Source organism: Chanos chanos, chromosome 5, assembly GCF_902362185.1.
Source record: "Chanos chanos chromosome 5, fChaCha1.1, whole genome shotgun sequence".
Lineage (NCBI taxonomy): Eukaryota > Metazoa > Chordata > Actinopteri > Gonorynchiformes > Chanidae > Chanos > Chanos chanos.
In genome coordinates, this window is record NC_044499.1 from 40,134,697 (window position 1) to 40,150,823 (window position 16,127).

At 40.6% G+C, this 16,127-nt stretch overlaps 1 protein-coding gene across 1 annotated transcript; it reads left to right on the forward strand.

The window, feature by feature from the left end:
• Nucleotides 1–189: 189 nt before the first annotated feature.
• On the forward strand, nt 190–5,209 carry LOC115812699 (ras-related protein Rab-5C). Its single transcript, XM_030775186.1, has 6 exons — nt 190–301; nt 1,659–1,916; nt 2,407–2,558; nt 2,809–2,931; nt 3,034–3,127; nt 4,284–5,209. Exons 2-6 carry the CDS (start codon nt 1,766–1,768, stop codon nt 4,409–4,411), a joined length of 648 nt encoding a protein of 215 aa, XP_030631046.1. The 5' UTR covers nt 190–301; nt 1,659–1,765; the 3' UTR covers nt 4,412–5,209.
• Nucleotides 5,210–16,127: the final 10,918 nt, after the last annotated feature.

Consider the following 16,127-nt stretch of genomic DNA (forward strand, 5'->3'; position numbering starts at 1 on the left):
CGAGCCCATAGCAGCTTTCTGTGCGGTACTGTAATGCCCTCTAGTGGTGTAATTCTAGAACGTTTGAACTTTTCTTCTGTCGTGGCTTTTGGCGTCCGTGGCAATACAAGTTTTTATTGGTTGCCTTCGAGATCACCCCAGTTCCCCGTATCCGGAAATAGGTTATACAAGGCGGAAAAGGAGGCCGAAACCAGTCATGTTTTGACAAGAGGCTAGAAAGTACTACTGTGATAGTTAAATTGTCAGAGTGAACAAGAGAAGCACATTTGCTGACACGTTTAAATCTGCACCAGTATCAAAGGTGAGAAATAAGTTGTGACGTTATCTCAAAACACGTAATCAAGATGTTCTGCTTTCGGGTATCGATGGCTAGCTAGCTTGCTAACTGCCGATGCAACTTGTGATAAATAAACACAAACTGTACTGCGTGGTTCGTAGAATATTGATTTATCAGTTTGTTTACAACGTACACAACACGATTTTAGACTGGTTACCCATGTGTTGCGAAGGTTAGATTTATCAAACTGTCACTTTTTAGCTCGTGAATTTAACAGTGTAGATTCACAAGCGAAATGAAAAGTACTATAATGTCTTTTTGTTTGCCACAGTCTAGACTGGAATGTGAAGTGTAGCCTCTAGTTAGATAATTCCGTTTATGTGCAACTGATGTAGTTCGATTTGTTGGATACTGGCTAGTTGGACGAGTTGCTAGAGCCCAGTGAGATTTCTTTTTGCTTGCTTGACACTTTTCTTGTGTAAGGGAGGCATTTAAAGACTTTGGCCGACTAATTTAGACGCTTATAATGTTTACTCTTTAGAACAAATCGTTACTGATAACATCATGTTACTGAACACAGTCCTTCGACACGATCATTTTCAAGAGCACCCACTACGTACTGGGAAATTCTTACATCTTGTCGTCTGGTTCTTTCAAAACATTGAGTCTCGCTGTTATTCTGTCGTTTGGACAGTTTCTCAGTTAAAGTTTGTGTCTGGTTCGAGTTTACGGGGATTACATTTAAAGCCGGGTGGGACTTTGCTCTGAATGTCACTTGAACTTGTGTGGTTCAGCCGAGCTTGTAAAACCGTGTAACTACGAAACGACCATGGATTAGAAGCTAGTGCGGAGCTTTGTTCACTGTGATCCTCGTCATTGATCTTCTACAGTGTAATGTCTTTGTATGTCTTTTCTTATATCGGAACGTATTTGCGTGAGGATGTAAATGGCGGAGACGTTTGTCAGTGATAAGTCTGTCAGCTATTCGAGCCTGTGTCAATGTATGCACACAGAAGAATGTTCAGCCTGGTCTTACTTTTGACGATGGCGATAACACAGCATAAAAAAGAAACCGTTATCACATTATTTTATACAGAAGTTTTTCTCTCCTCAGTTCAGTCCAAATCTTACTAATGTGGTCACAGGCGAGCAATGACAGATGTCTCTTACCTTTACTGTCTTCTCAAAGCATTATTTTGGCAGAGAGAAAGACATTACAGTGTAAAAAAAAAATGTCGTGTATTTATTCTTTGACATTGTGGTGATGGTTTTAAGACGTGGTTTTGATAACTGAAAGCCCCAAATGCCACCAGCATTATTGAACTGTGATTCCCACATGCAGCAACCCCTTTTTTTTTTTTATCTTTCTCTCCTTTGGCAGTTTTGACTCGGTGTAATCTGTCACAGGATTTCCAGGCTTCATCTCCCTCACTGTGTTAGTGCGCCCGAGCCTTGAGCCTCTTCCCTGGGTAGTGTCTACACAGCACCATGGCAGGTCGACCCAACGGGCCGGCTGCAGGGAACAAGATCTGTCAGTTCAAACTGGTCTTACTGGGAGAGTCGGCCGTCGGCAAATCCAGCCTGGTGCTGCGCTTTGTCAAGGGCCAGTTTCATGAGTATCAAGAGAGCACTATTGGAGGTATGTGAACTGTTGTGACGTCATAATGTAGGCCGAACTACCATTGACCTCAAGTACAGAACAGTCTTAAAACCAAAACCACCGACTGACCTGATCTCCCACAATAAAATACTAATTGTTCTTATTGAGAGGATAATGTGTGTTTTAACCTGTGTTACTGATCATATTTTTTACTCTGTAAGACCATAAAAGTTTCCTGCAAGAAAATACTATCGAACCACAACAATACACAAAAGATAAATGATGAACAAGACCCTCTGTGTGTCTGCGTGTGCGTGTGCGTGTGTGTGTGTGTGATTAGGATGAGCTGAACTGAAACTCTTAAACAGTAGTTTAGAGGAACTGCAACCACAGAGCTGGTGCTGACAAAGAAAGAAAGGGAGAGGAGAACATGAAAGGACAGAGGATACACTGTAGCTCATTTAACCTGTCTCACTCTATCTGTCTCTCTCTCTCTCTCTCTCTCTTTTTTATTTTTTTGTCTCCTTAGCTGCATTCCTCACACAGACGGTGTGTTTGGATGATACGACAGTAAAGTTTGAGATCTGGGACACAGCGGGTCAGGAGCGTTATCACAGTCTAGCACCTATGTACTACAGAGGAGCCCAGGCAGCAATTATAGTCTATGACATTACCAATACAGTAAGAGAATACACACACACACAAGCACTACAGTAACACCTCACGTCATGTCCTCACCATCTGTAATACAGTGTACACCTTTATTTAAAATTGTAATCTGTTGTATGTGTGTATATATGTGTGTGTATATATATATATGTGTGTGTATGTGTGTGTGTATATATATATATATATATATATGTATGTATTGTCTGTTTGGTCATGAAAATGTCATTTTAAGGCTTTTGATTGGTTGGGTGCTGTTTTGTAGGATACGTTCACGCGTGCGAAGAACTGGGTGAAGGAGTTGCAGCGACAGGCTAGCCCCAGCATCGTCATCGCTCTGTCGGGAAACAAGGCCGACCTCGCCAATAAGAGAGCTGTGGAGTTCCAGGTGCGTGTGCTTGTGCGCGCATGTTTGCTTGTTTGTGTTTCTAGGGCAAACAACGCGAGCTGTTGGATTACAGTAAAACTCTCTTGACTTTTGACCCTTCAGGAGGCCCAGGCCTACGCTGATGACAACAGCCTGCTGTTCATGGAGACGTCTGCAAAGACTGCCATGAACGTCAATGAAATCTTCATGGCCATCGGTACGGTATCACTCACCACTCCAGTCTGATTAAAACACTGACCTGCATGAAATGCTGACTAGATGCTATTGACCGTCTCCTTCTCGCACCACTGGTCTTACCAGACTGTGGATATCAAGGCAAGATTTTCTTTGCCATGTTTAAAGGCTCTGGTGACTAAGAGTTCAGAACAACACAGGGATTATTATCCTTAGTCACGTATGTGATTATGAAAATGCTGATTGTGTTTGTAAACAGCTCTATTAGCTTGGTTGAAGCTTTAGACAATTAAGATTAAAAGTTTTCGGTTCTATTCTAGAAACAGCACGATGTCTACATTTGATGAATTCGTAGGTATTTTATTCTCCGTTTGTAATTTGACTAATTATGGTGTAGTTGTGGAGAGCCACAAAATGCCAGTGTATTAGGCACTGCAGCGTTGGGATTCAGTGACAAGTCATGAAGAGCCAGTTGTGGAGAGAAAAAAAATGTAAACTGCGTAGTGGAGGTTTGGTAAATTACAGTGACTTTCTCTGTTACCTATTTGTAACTTGAACAATATTTCAGCCATTAAATATGACACAATTATACATTTTAATCGTTAATGCGGTACTAGGAATACTGACACTTACAAATTCACATTCAGTTGTCTTAAAATTGAAAAAAAAAGATAATAATAATAATAAAAAACAATAAGAAATCTTTCTGGTCAACCATTTAATTTAATTTAAATTTCTTATTGATGTCACTTTCACAAAGCCGAGTTTGGGAGCTTGGAGTTCGCCGACAGATTGTGTTTCCATGAATTATAGAGTCATTCCCAGTACATGTGAAATTCTGGCCTAGAGCTGTAATTCCATGACCATGGGATATATTTTGTTTCCCCCTGAAGTTCCTTGAATGAACTAGTTATGGCTGCCAGGTTCTCAGATGTAAATTTTTTGGCCTGAAGTTGCATTTCGTCATTTAAGCCGGAGCAGCATAGAAATGTCACTTTATCTCACATCTGTAGAGTGAGCCATCAAGCTTGGGTCACTTCCTTGAACTGTAGGCCGTTTTGTGTTTTTCAGTGTCACGTTAGTTACTCTGTACAGTGTTAACCTCAGTGTAAACTCTGTCACTGGGCAGCACAGCGTGGTCTCGTAATGCTGAGGCTCGTGTCTCTGGTCTTTTACAGCGAAGAAGCTGCCCAAGAGCGAGTCCCAGGCCGGGGGCGGGAGCAGCGGGCGGGGCAGGACAGGCGTGGACCTACAGGAATCCGCCCCTCAAGCCTCCAGCGGGCGATGCTGCGGTGGCAGCAATTAACTCGTTAACCAATCACAGAGAAGGGTCCAAAATATGACGGTGAATCAAGACATAGATGGCCTATGGGGATGAAGGCAATCACTCATGAGATTATTACTGCAGAGATCATGTGGTTTATTTTTTTTTTTTTTTGTTGTCGTTGTTGTTTGTTTTTTGCATTTTGATTTTTCCTCAATCATAAGCTAGAGGGAGTACTCCACTCACTCTCTCTTCTCTCTCTCTCTCTCTCTCTTTCTCTCCCTCCCTCTCTGTTTGATCTTACTCTATTTAAATACTAACATGATTATGTCTTAAACCTCTTTTAAAAGAACGAGAGAATGAATAGCCTATAACCTTGTATTTTTTTTTTCTGGTGGTGGGTGCATGTAGCAATTATCAGTTTCATTTCTTTTTTTTTTTTTTTATACACTCAAATATTTTTGTTCTTTTTGCCATACCAGTCCTCTTTATCAGGACGAAACAGAGATTCGACAGGGGAAAGCAGTCAAACTCATACTTCCAGTTTTTGTCCATTTTTGTATATGAGCACTAGTATTGTTTTAATGAGGGCTGTTGGGAGACGGGAGCCCTGGGGTTTTGATGGAAGCCCAAGCGTGTCTCTGATAAGTGTAGTTTACCCCAGTCTTGGGCTGCCAGCATTACCACTTAACACATCTGAAAGCATTTTTAGCTTTATGTTTTTTTTTTTCATTCTGTAAGATACTACGCCAACAAAAGAGTAATAAAAAAAAATTTAAAAAAAAAAAAAACCAGAAGGAGCACGATGTTTTTGACCAAAGTTTCTGTTCTTCAGTTTTGTTTTGTTTTGGTTTTTTTTTTTTCAGATAAAAAAAAATATTTTGGGGAAATAATTTACTTTTTGTATGTATTCTTTGCAAATGCATCTTTTTTTTTCTCGTCTAGGTAGTTTCCACATACAGCGCTTTTTAAAAGCTCTGTCAAAATATTGCAACATTCTTGTACAACTTGTCAGTCTAATCCAGATAAAGCCAGAGAAGTGAACTGCAGAAGTAAACTGTAACCTCACTCACCGACATAACTGAGCTTTTCACAGGCTCGTGTTCCTAATGTCCTTTAATCTTATGTAGGGCCATTTTATTCAAGATTCAAAAAACTTTATTATCCATCACATAATTATAGAAAATTGTCTTGGTTTAGGGGGCTCACAAACAACATAAAAACATACACCAATGAAAGACATAAAATTGCATTAAAACACCTGTAAATCCATACATAAAGAAGAGCATGTGTGCAAAGCTGCATTAAAAGGCAGTGACGGCCTATTTGGTCTTGTTTAAAATGGATATTGCAGTGGGAACGAGAGAGGTTTCGTGGCCAGAGTTGCTCTGAGGCGTCTGCCTTCATTCTAAGGTGCAACCTTTGAATGTTTTTGATCTTGCACTCCCCCTGCAGTAACTACACAATCACTTCATTCTTGACTGGTCTGTGCAGTTCCTTGCAGGTAACTGATTTACCAGTAGATGGCGCGATAAACCTGATTGACACTCGGGGCAAACGTAGGACTAAGGGCATTCAAAGCCATCTTCCAGTCACAAAAAAAGAGGTTGATTAACATTTTGCCCGTTCTAATACTCTAGGTCCAGTGTTTGAACTTGAAAAGTGCATTTTGTTTTTAATTGAATATGAGGTCATGTGAGTTCTACCATAGAGTAATAATGTATGTGCTCTGAGATCAATGACGTGGAAACTCCTGTTCCCTCAGTGAGTTTAAACAACTGATTAACAATAAGAAATGTGGATGTTGAATGGAGCCAGTGGTTTGGAGATCAGTCGCTGATTCTCTTTATGAATATATATGTATATACTGTGTATATCCCTTCAATAACACACATTTTCTCTCTCAGTCTGCTTTAATCTCCTTTATATAATCAGTACAAACAAAAAGAGAAGAGATTAAACTAGGCAGTGACTCATCTTTTTTTTTTTTTACTCCATTTCCGTGAAGCACACAATCAAACGAGTTCAGCGGGGGACATGCATTTGTCCTAGTTCATGAAAGTGACAGTGTGTATGTGTGTGTGTGTGTGTGTGTGTACGGTGGAGGGGTGTTCGACAGAGAAAGAGAGAGAAGAAAAAGGGTGCTAAAATGCCATTCTCTTCTCAGTCTGCAGGGAGTCTCTCCGTGGGAGACGGGCGTATTTTTACCTGGAGACAAGAGCATTCCTTTTTGTGGGTCAAGTGTCCAGAGATTTGATAATGCAGGACAAGGTCACCAGGCTAAGTGCCTATGCCAGATCTGTGAAGCACATGCCTGTTTCTCATTGCTCACCTGCTTCATGTCGGGAGCCTTCACTTATCAGATGACACTTACTGTGCCGCTGCTGATAGGCAGCTAGTCTATAGAGACTGCATCCCCCTCCAAATGCAAAACATAAGAGTCTGAAATAGAGTCAGAGAAGGTGAACGTGTGACTAATAACATTGTGTACATGGACAAAACAGGTCTGATCACAACATGTATATGTATGTGTATAACGCTTCCAAATGTGAGACTGGTATAATCTGAGTCTTTGAGCTTTGTGGTCAGTAGACTGATACTGCACATCAGACTGAACTATGATTAGTATAGGAGCCAACAGAAAAATAGATTTTTACACAGAGCTTCCTCTTATTTGAGATGTGTCAAGTATTTTTGCTGTTATGAATACTTGGATTGTTTCACATCGTGTGGAAAGGTCACGCCCTTGTTTTAACTGTAGTTTCAAGAAACAACATCTCTTATTCCATTCCTCATGCATCAGTTTGTTTGTAGTGAGCAGTTTTGCCATCTCTGAAATAGTAATCTGTATGAGACAGTAGTCTCTGAAACAGTCTCTTATTACTCTATGTAAATCAGTCTCCTGGTTTACTTTTTTTTTTTTTTTTACTAGGGTGAATAAGACATGGAGGGGAAACCATGAAACAGTGTAGTGTCTGAATGCCTTCTCTTCCTTAAAGACTCTACTGTACACATGCGTAAATAAATAAAACGGTGAGGGTTTGCTCAGTCAGACCCATTTACCTCCACTGTTTTTCTTAGCCCTGTGATCAGACGGATGCAGTGAATGCAGTCACAGTGAGTCAGGCTAAGGACTGGCTCCCGTGAATGGGGCCTGTGTTACCTCAAGGAACAGCACAGGAGAAAATACAAACTCCACATTTTACTTTCACCCTCAAAGACTCACTTGTATATCAGGTGTGCTTAAAGGCTGCGAATATGGAAAATAATGAAAACTTGAAATTGGTAAAAAAAAAAAAAAAAGCGTAGAACTTAGTATGGACTTTAAAATGGTACGCTTTCATTACTCAGTGCTCACGTCCTTGTGAACTTAGGTGAAATACTTTCTACATAAGGCTACTGCAGCACAGATCATTTGCTGTGCTGACGAACACGTTACCAGTCCTAAAGCACTAGGAAACAAAATGTAATGTCCTCCTGAAATATTTGAAAAATGTCTTCTTGAAATATTTTTTCTTGAACTAAGATGGAGCAGTAGTGCTAGTGTAAGCACAATCGAGAGGCAGCTGTTCATGATCACAAACTATGAAAATTGGCAGATTGATTTATGAAAAATAAAGACATTAGTTTCAGTATTTGTTGTGTACTCTCAGTCCAGTACTCTGGCAAACCATATCCAAAACACGAGCAATAATGAGAGTCATTAAAAAAGAAAGCCACTTGCAAAAATGTATCCAGTCATGCAAAAACACTTCCAATTCTTCAGGTCCGTAAATCAAAACAGGCAGGAGAAGCAGATGCAATAATTGAATGTTGACCCCTTTCAGACAAAGCTGTCTTTACCAGGCAGAGGAATGATATTTCTGATTCCACTGCAGCACACAAGTGTTTGGTAAAATAAGAGAATTAATGTACCATTAACAATTTGCATGTTTATTCTGTATAATATTGCATATACAATAGAGCATTTAACCCCGTTCAACACAATGTGATATTTAAGATACAGTAGAGCACGGGCTCATTAAGCCCAGAATATTCAAGCAGACTTCCTCTTGCGTGAAGGCTGTCCAAATTAAATCAAACCAAGCGCACTACTTTCAGCCTTTCTTCACACATCAATCAGTCTGTCCACCAATTCATCCATCCATCCATCCATCCATGTACCCGTCCACATCTGTGAGAGATAGCAAAATGTCATTCTCACTTGCCCAAAAGAAGAAATATGGATGCAGGAGACAAAGAGTGAACCCAAAGACGCGCTATCTCAAGCCTGCCTTAGTAATTTGCTGACTTCTCCTCTACATCTGCTGATGTCTGATATGGAGAGGGTCAGCACATAGCCATCTGGCCTTAGTCAGGAGACAGGAGTAAATTGGCATTTGACTGATGACATTTCTTTCTCTGAGAGAGAATGGAAAATGTTTAGAGAATATAACAGTTTGTCGTTGAGTAAAAGCGTCTTAACACTGGGTGAGCGGAGGCAAGGCTGGATAACTGATTAAATGAAAGAAAGAGAGGATACGTTAGACTGCGTACGAAGGAGCGCGGAAGAGGAGCTGTATGTATAATATGTGTCTGTCACTGCTCCTCATAGCAAACACCAACTTACACACCCATTAGACAGAGCAGAGGATCCACTAAAAAGAGGTGACATGGAAAATGGGAATGTGAAAGGCCAGAATATCCCATTACTATAAACACACACACATAAACACAAGTAATGTCTATCTTCTCACAAAAACCAAAAAACAAGCCCCTGTTCCATCTGTGCCTTTCACGAGCACTTACTTAAGACCTCATCATACAGCAACAACTGAAATCATCGTTTTATTTTCCCTCAGACTGTCATCTCTCTCTCTCTCTCTCTCTCTCCCTCCCTCTCTCTCTCTCTCTCTCTCTCTCTCTACTATACTATTCGTCCCTCTACTCCTAAACCCATTCCCCCTTGTACCCTCCTTTAAATGCTCAATTTACAATCTGATTTTACAGCCTGAGGTGTGTAAAATCACCATGCCTGCTTCAAAGCCTGTTACCATGGCAACCAGGTGAATGGAGGTTGATGGGAGTGCAGGCGTGTGGGTTTAGCATGCTTTGTAAGATGCCTGTCAGCTTAATTCTTATGTCACTGTGGATAAGTGATGGAGAGGCAGTATGTGGGCACAGATAAAAAACCTCTCTAGACATATAAATGAAAGCACTTTTCAAAAGCACTCCATGTATTCTTTTGTTTTTATTCAGTATCTATCCTTCCTTCTTCTGTATCTTAGGTACCGCAGGTGGACATGAATAAACATTGTCTGTTTATGTTTGTCTCTGTTTGTGTGTGTGTGTATGTGTGTGTTAACAGTGGTATTCTCGTGTCTGTATTTATGTTAACACGGGTTTTGAATGTTCAGAGTTGTTTTTGTATTACACACCCAGCGAACGTGCAAAATGATTTAGACCCACGTGCCTCTGCATTTACAAAAGCACATTTATCACTTTGTCAACTAGTCCTCTGCTCAGATTTCCACTTCACCCAGCAACACCACAAGAGCTGGTTTCAGTATTATCTTACAGAACGGTCGCGGTCACAGTGTCAAAAAGCCCAACGTGGAACGTTATTTTTAGGGTCTGTCTCCTCAGTCTAGAACGTAGTGCCAGAGGAGTTGAAGAGGAAGGACATAGCTCAAACTCCAAGTATGTGTTCATAGTACATTCATCAGACCGTTACTGACAGCTGGAGCTAAAGCCTGAACCCCAACCAGTGCCACATTCTCCCCCCTCCCCTCAGCTCACAAAAGCATGGACCCATCATGGCATTCACACAAACTTGACTGCGGGCACACGCCACTGAATTCAGTCCAACTATTTTAATGAGCCTGGTGCTGGGCCTGTGAGACCGGGGAGCAGTCCGGGTTAGCAAAGGTTGATATCTATCTCTGTGTGAGTGTGTCAGGTTAAGTTACGCGGTCAGTATATATAAATCATACATGTTATAGTCAGAGTTACAGTTTTGCAGGATAGTTTGAAGGTAATTTTATGGGTGAATGACAGGATGTGTTGAAAGGTGTATTATTAAAGAGAGAGCGAGCGAGAGAGAGAGATACATAGATATAGATATAGATGCATATACAGTATATGTATTTATACTGAGAGCACACACACACGCACACACACACGCACACACAGACAGAGGCTTAAAGCTTTCATATATATAAACACATAACACTCCCTGATCAAATCTGGTCACTAAGTCAGATAATAACTTACAGAGAAAAACTGAAAGACAAAACAACAATTTATCTTGGAGTAGTCAAACCTATCATTTTTATTGCATTGTTGAAACAAACAACATCTAATTTCTATTCATCAACTTGTCAGTAGGGTCGTATTTCTGTTTGTCCCATCCTTCCACATGGAATTCCTTGATTGATGGTTGTCGTGCTTGGTAATAAATAATAAAACCAGGCTGTTGTCACTACCCTAAATACACCTGTAGCCTACTTTCTGTTTGAAAGTACTGTGGTTACGAGAGGACTCTACTGCCTAACAAGAATCGAACAAATCTTTACAGTCAAAAACTCATCAAACGTTATTTGCTCTCTTAAGCTGTTCCATAGAGGTGGCACGCTGGAGTGAATGTAGTTAAATAATCTCTTGTTTGAGTGAAGGCTACTTCTAAGATCCAAGTGAATGCGGGTTTTTTCTCATGTGACCGCTGTCCGTCGAGTCTGCGGGAATCCCTGCATGCGCATTTTACAGCGGACCACGAGAGTACACGGTGGGTGCGAGAGTCGTGACGCTTTATCATCATAGTGAGCCTCAGTTTAACTGAATGCTTTGTAAAACATGTTTTCAGCCGATGACCAAACGGACTCACTAAAGCGAACCGGAACAGGTAAGACGAAGAGCTAGCCACATATAAGCCTACCAATGCGCTTTCTCTTATCGAAATTTGGCTCTGTACCTTGGTGACGTGTAATACGTCTCTGCTTGAAAGACAACACGTTTTGATTACCTGATGTCCCGAGTTTTCTGGAGATAAATAGAACCTAGGGCGAAGTAGAAGCAGTTGAAGTAGTTCTTCGCTTGGTGCTAAGGAAAAGTTGCCGATTGAACGATTTGTTTTGCTGCCGCGCACTGTTTTTAAAATAATCTGTTTATCTGAGCCGAAATTGCATAAACTTTTCGAAGTGATGCACATGCTGTTAACTAACAATTGCAAGTGATCGTTTAACTCATCTCTTCGCTGGCCACTCATTACCAATTACCTTTCTTTTCTAATTACTTCGGTCTAGTAAAACTTTTGTGCGTTTGAATAAATAATTTAATGCGAATTATATAGGCCTACTGCGTTCTAACAAGAACAGTTTTCCTTTAACGACATCAGTGTTCGGTTGAGTCGCTCTTTACTGCTGAATAATGTGAAATCGTTCGAGATGCACCTGTTTGGGAACCTGGCGCACCGTTTTTCCTTATGTGTCCTGCACCGCAGACAGGAACTTTTGCGCATAGCAGGAGAATGCTGCTGTTTTCACACAAAATACACAAGCATAAGTTCTGCGAACATTTTACAGCTCTGAAACTTTTTACAGTATGTAAATGTCATATTGTCTCTGCAATTCTGCGCAGTGTTATGCGTCAAAACAGTTTTGTGACTTAGCAACTGATAGTTTGCTATAAACTTTGTGCACGGAATTCAGCATATGTTGGTTTAAAGTGATACTGAATATGACAGTCAGAAGTTTGTAGTTAGCATAAGGTAAGAATTAATGTTATGTTGGTATTCTTCCACATATTTTACTGCTGTCTATCCGTTCTTTTTCGTTGAATTGCTTTTTCAAAATGCAAATGTCAGAACAATCGACAGGACCTGGGGGGGGGGGGGGGGGGGGGGGGGGGGGGGGGGGGGGGAGAGACGGGACACTGTATAAAGATAGTGTGTGTGTTTGTGTGTGTGTGTGGTTCTTCCTGATTTCTGAAACTTCATACTGACTTCAGATATCTGTATGATTTATTACGTCCAGCATTTCTGAATGTTTGCTGTGTATTGATGTGGGTTTAGGCCCTTTTCTGCCTTTGACCTCCATTTTAAGCATAGCCACAATCACTGTGCAATAAAGCAACTGTTCATTTTCAGACAGCACAATCATGACTGTCATGCTCTGGTCGTGCTGAGTCGTTGCATATGATTTTAATGGGAGTGATGTAAACAAGGTTGGTTTCAATTAAACTCTCATACCTTGAGGGCACAAATGATCAAATGATATTTAACTGTAATGAGCTACGAGTACCACAAATAAGTCAATCTTTCTTTCTCTCTCTCTCTCTCTCTCTCTCTCTCTCTCTCTCTCTCGGAACACTTACTTCACACACACACACACACACACATATATATATGTGTGTGTGTGTGTGTATATATGTATAACATACCACAATTCTTAGACCCTTTCTCTCATCTCTTTTGTTTTTCTCCATTTTTGTTTTATTCCAGTTTATTTGACTATTTGTTTTTATTTTAGTTTATTTTACTTTTTTCTTTTTCACGCCGATAAAGCCTTTTCAAACATGAAATTGGATTGGAGTGATAAAGTGAGTTTGTGTGTGCGTGCATGTGTGTGTGCGTGTGTGCATGTGCGCGCATGCTCGCACGTATTTCCATTTTCACCTTATTCACCTCTTGGTGCCAGTTAAGTGAAAACTGTTAGTACCAAGGTAGAAACTGCAGAAAAACAGAAAGTCAGATTAATATTTGATAGGACTTCCATTTGACAGAATGCACTGTGTGTTTCAGTGTCTCCTCACTGCCTTGCTCTCATCACTCTCGTGGAATTAGTCTGTGCTGAGTCTCACATCGAGCCATTAAACGGCTTTTACCGACACAGCAGTTGATGTGTGGAAGCCGTCTAAATAACAGTCCAGCCGGGGTGACTACAGAAGAAAGGATGTGGACAGATGTAGTGCTGTATAAAAGCTTCTTCTCAGAGTGTCTTAAATAAGGAACACACCAGACATTCTAGGTAACAGAAAACTGCATAAAATCAAAACTCCACTTTTGAAAGGTTGTACAAGAGTAATTTGAAATCTGTTGTTTGTCTTGTCTGCAGAATAAATACATTTTGTAGATAATAAATCAGCAAAGTGCTCACAGCCTTTTTATGTTAGAAAACAATGAAAACCAATGATTATTTAGTTTCATTGTCCTTTCATTGTGGGTGTGTGTGTGTGCACTTACTGTGAAGATGTTGGGGAGAACACTGAGTTGACTATATTTCCAGCCTCTTTCAGAATGTATACCTGAAATTCTTTCATTCTCTTTCTCTCTCTCTCTCTCTCTCTCTCTCTCCCTCTCCCTCCCTCTCTCTGTCTATTTTTTAATCTAAATCTATTGTCTTTCCCTCCCTTGGCATGCTATGTTCCCTCTGTCTATTTAGGTCTATTTTCTTTCCAGCCACTTCTCTCCCTCTTTTTCATTTGATATGCTTTCATTCATTGTGCCTCACTCTCTTTTTCTCTCTCTCTTTCTCTCTCTCACTATGAGACACTGTCCTGGCTGAATGTGTATGTGTGTGTGTGTGTGTGTGTGTGAGTCTCTACTGGTCTGTCAGCTGTGAAATTGAGTATGATCATCTGGAACAGGGTGCAGTGGATTCGCCCTGCACTGCCTTTGAATCTTAACTGACATTTGAATGGCGTCAGCATCCACAATCTACTCCAGCCCACCATTTCCCCCCCCTTCCCCCACTCCCTTCAATTATCTCCCTTTGTCAAGGCACATACCACTACCTGCCAACACTACACTCACTAAACATTTGCTCGGCAAATGGAAACGCTCTGAGATTGAAAGACGTTTGATCTCACCGGTAAATGAATTATCTTGGTATTCTCAAGGGAAGCCTAACTGACTGATGTTTCACTTCTGTATTGTGAATTCATGACACTGTCTTTTTTACAAAGGTCAATGTGTTGTATGTTGTGATGAACTTTAATTAACCAGCGCTATGAGTTCAGATAATTAGTCTTACGTCAAGGTCAGTCTCTAAACATATTTCATGATCTTCTTTACACTGTGAGGGTATATTACAGACAGTGAAAATGATCGCAATCAGTCGTTTATGACAAACTGACCTAGAAGTAAAGGTATACTTTTTCATCGGTGAAGCGATGCTAAATACAACTGCTCACTCTATTCATCTTTCTCTGACAAGAAAGACTGCCTCACTTAAATCAGTGTGTGGTTGTATTGTAGACTGAAGGTCTAAGGCATAGAGTAGAAACAGCCTATAGCAGCTTTTTAGCATATTGTAGCAACTGTTCTAGCAGCTATTCTTTTTATAGAACTGTTGTCCATTTAATGTAGCGCCACCATGTAGCCAATCACAACTTGGCCATAGAATTGAGATTAGCAACTACTGCTTTATTTTTATTTGTTTGTTTGTGTGACCTGGGCAGGTAAGGGCTACTGACACAGTTGAAATCAAGGCAAAAACCCAAGTACCAAGCTCAAAACTCAGACAACTCAGAAAAATAGGCATTACTCAGTAATAAAACCCAAGGTCAAAATGGCCACGTGGAACCTTAAAAAAAAAAGACAAACAAAAGCTTCTAACATGCTGCCAAATACTGAACATAATCTTAAAGAGCTTCATTCTGAGGCCTGAAGCTGATGAGTGCCTTTTTAAATGAGAATGGAAGTTGTACCTGGTCTTACCTGAGTATGTGGGACTGGTGATGTTGGGGAAGTACCTACGTCATATAGGGTCACATATATACACATAGACTCGCGCACACATTGGATGCCCTGTTTGACATTTCTGTCTGTATTTTTAAATGGTCGTCATTAAGCCTGGTCTGCTGAAGGGCTTGTGCCCTGTACATGCTCCAGTTCACCCACAGTGCCTCAACATCCCCCTGGACTGGCCCACCGCCAGGCATGGCCATGCCATGGAACCATGAGTAATGGCAGTCCGGTACAGATGGGGACTAACTGTGTGACTGTGTCTGTTGGGATTTGGGAAGACCTCCAGATGGGAGTGTTTAGTGGCTTTGTAACTGCAGCCACTCTGTGATCAATGTGGTCAGTCAGAATGAGCTAAACTCTACGTGACATTTTTACTCTGTTTAAATCTCTCCCTTCTTCTACTCACATATAGACACTCACACATAAACACCCTGGCTCTCTCTCACACACACTGACATTTTAAAGCTCACCATTAATGACTTTGGTGACTCCATCACAAGAGAAGAAAATAAATACAATCTTTCTGAAACATTATCGAGTTGTGAAAATTGCTTTCTGAGTGATTGATGGAGATCTGTGAAGAGACAAAACAAACCAGCCTAAAGCTGAGTTCTGAGGTAAGCGCTTTCCGTCGAGAAGAAAGAAAAATTACAAGAAAAATAAAAAATAGAATGAAAAACAAAGTTTCCCTTGGTTTCTGCGGGTAGATTGATCCGTCTCTCTGCGACAGTCCATTTTTCTGTCACATGTGTGATTCTCCTCTCTACACCTCTCCTCTCTGTGGAAAAGTTCATCACTCTCTTTTTAGGCCCAGTTTTCACATTAACACAGCATAAAATAACAAGGCTCATTTGATAGAGTTTCCAGAATCTCAGATGAAAAATCTCTTTCACTCGACAGAGAGAAGCATCCTGTGCTGTTTGAAAAAGCACCATTAAATCCCTTCTCAATTTTAACCACACCAGATTCTTTCTTTTTATGTATAGATGCGTATATGACGTCTTAACTCTGATGAGTCAGGAAAGTTAAACAAGA

Excerpts from the sequence above, each read along its gene's own strand:
- LOC115812699 (XM_030775186.1), top strand. The coding sequence starts at position 1,766 with ATGGCAGGTCGACCCAACGGGCCGGCTGCAGGGAACAAGATCTGTCAG. Across the intron at positions 2,932-3,033 it reads AGAGAGCTGTGGAGTTCCAG|GAGGCCCAGGCCTACGCTGA; the intron begins GTGCGTGTGCTT and ends TTGACCCTTCAG. Across the intron at positions 3,128-4,283 it reads TGAAATCTTCATGGCCATCG|CGAAGAAGCTGCCCAAGAGC; the intron begins GTACGGTATCAC and ends GGTCTTTTACAG.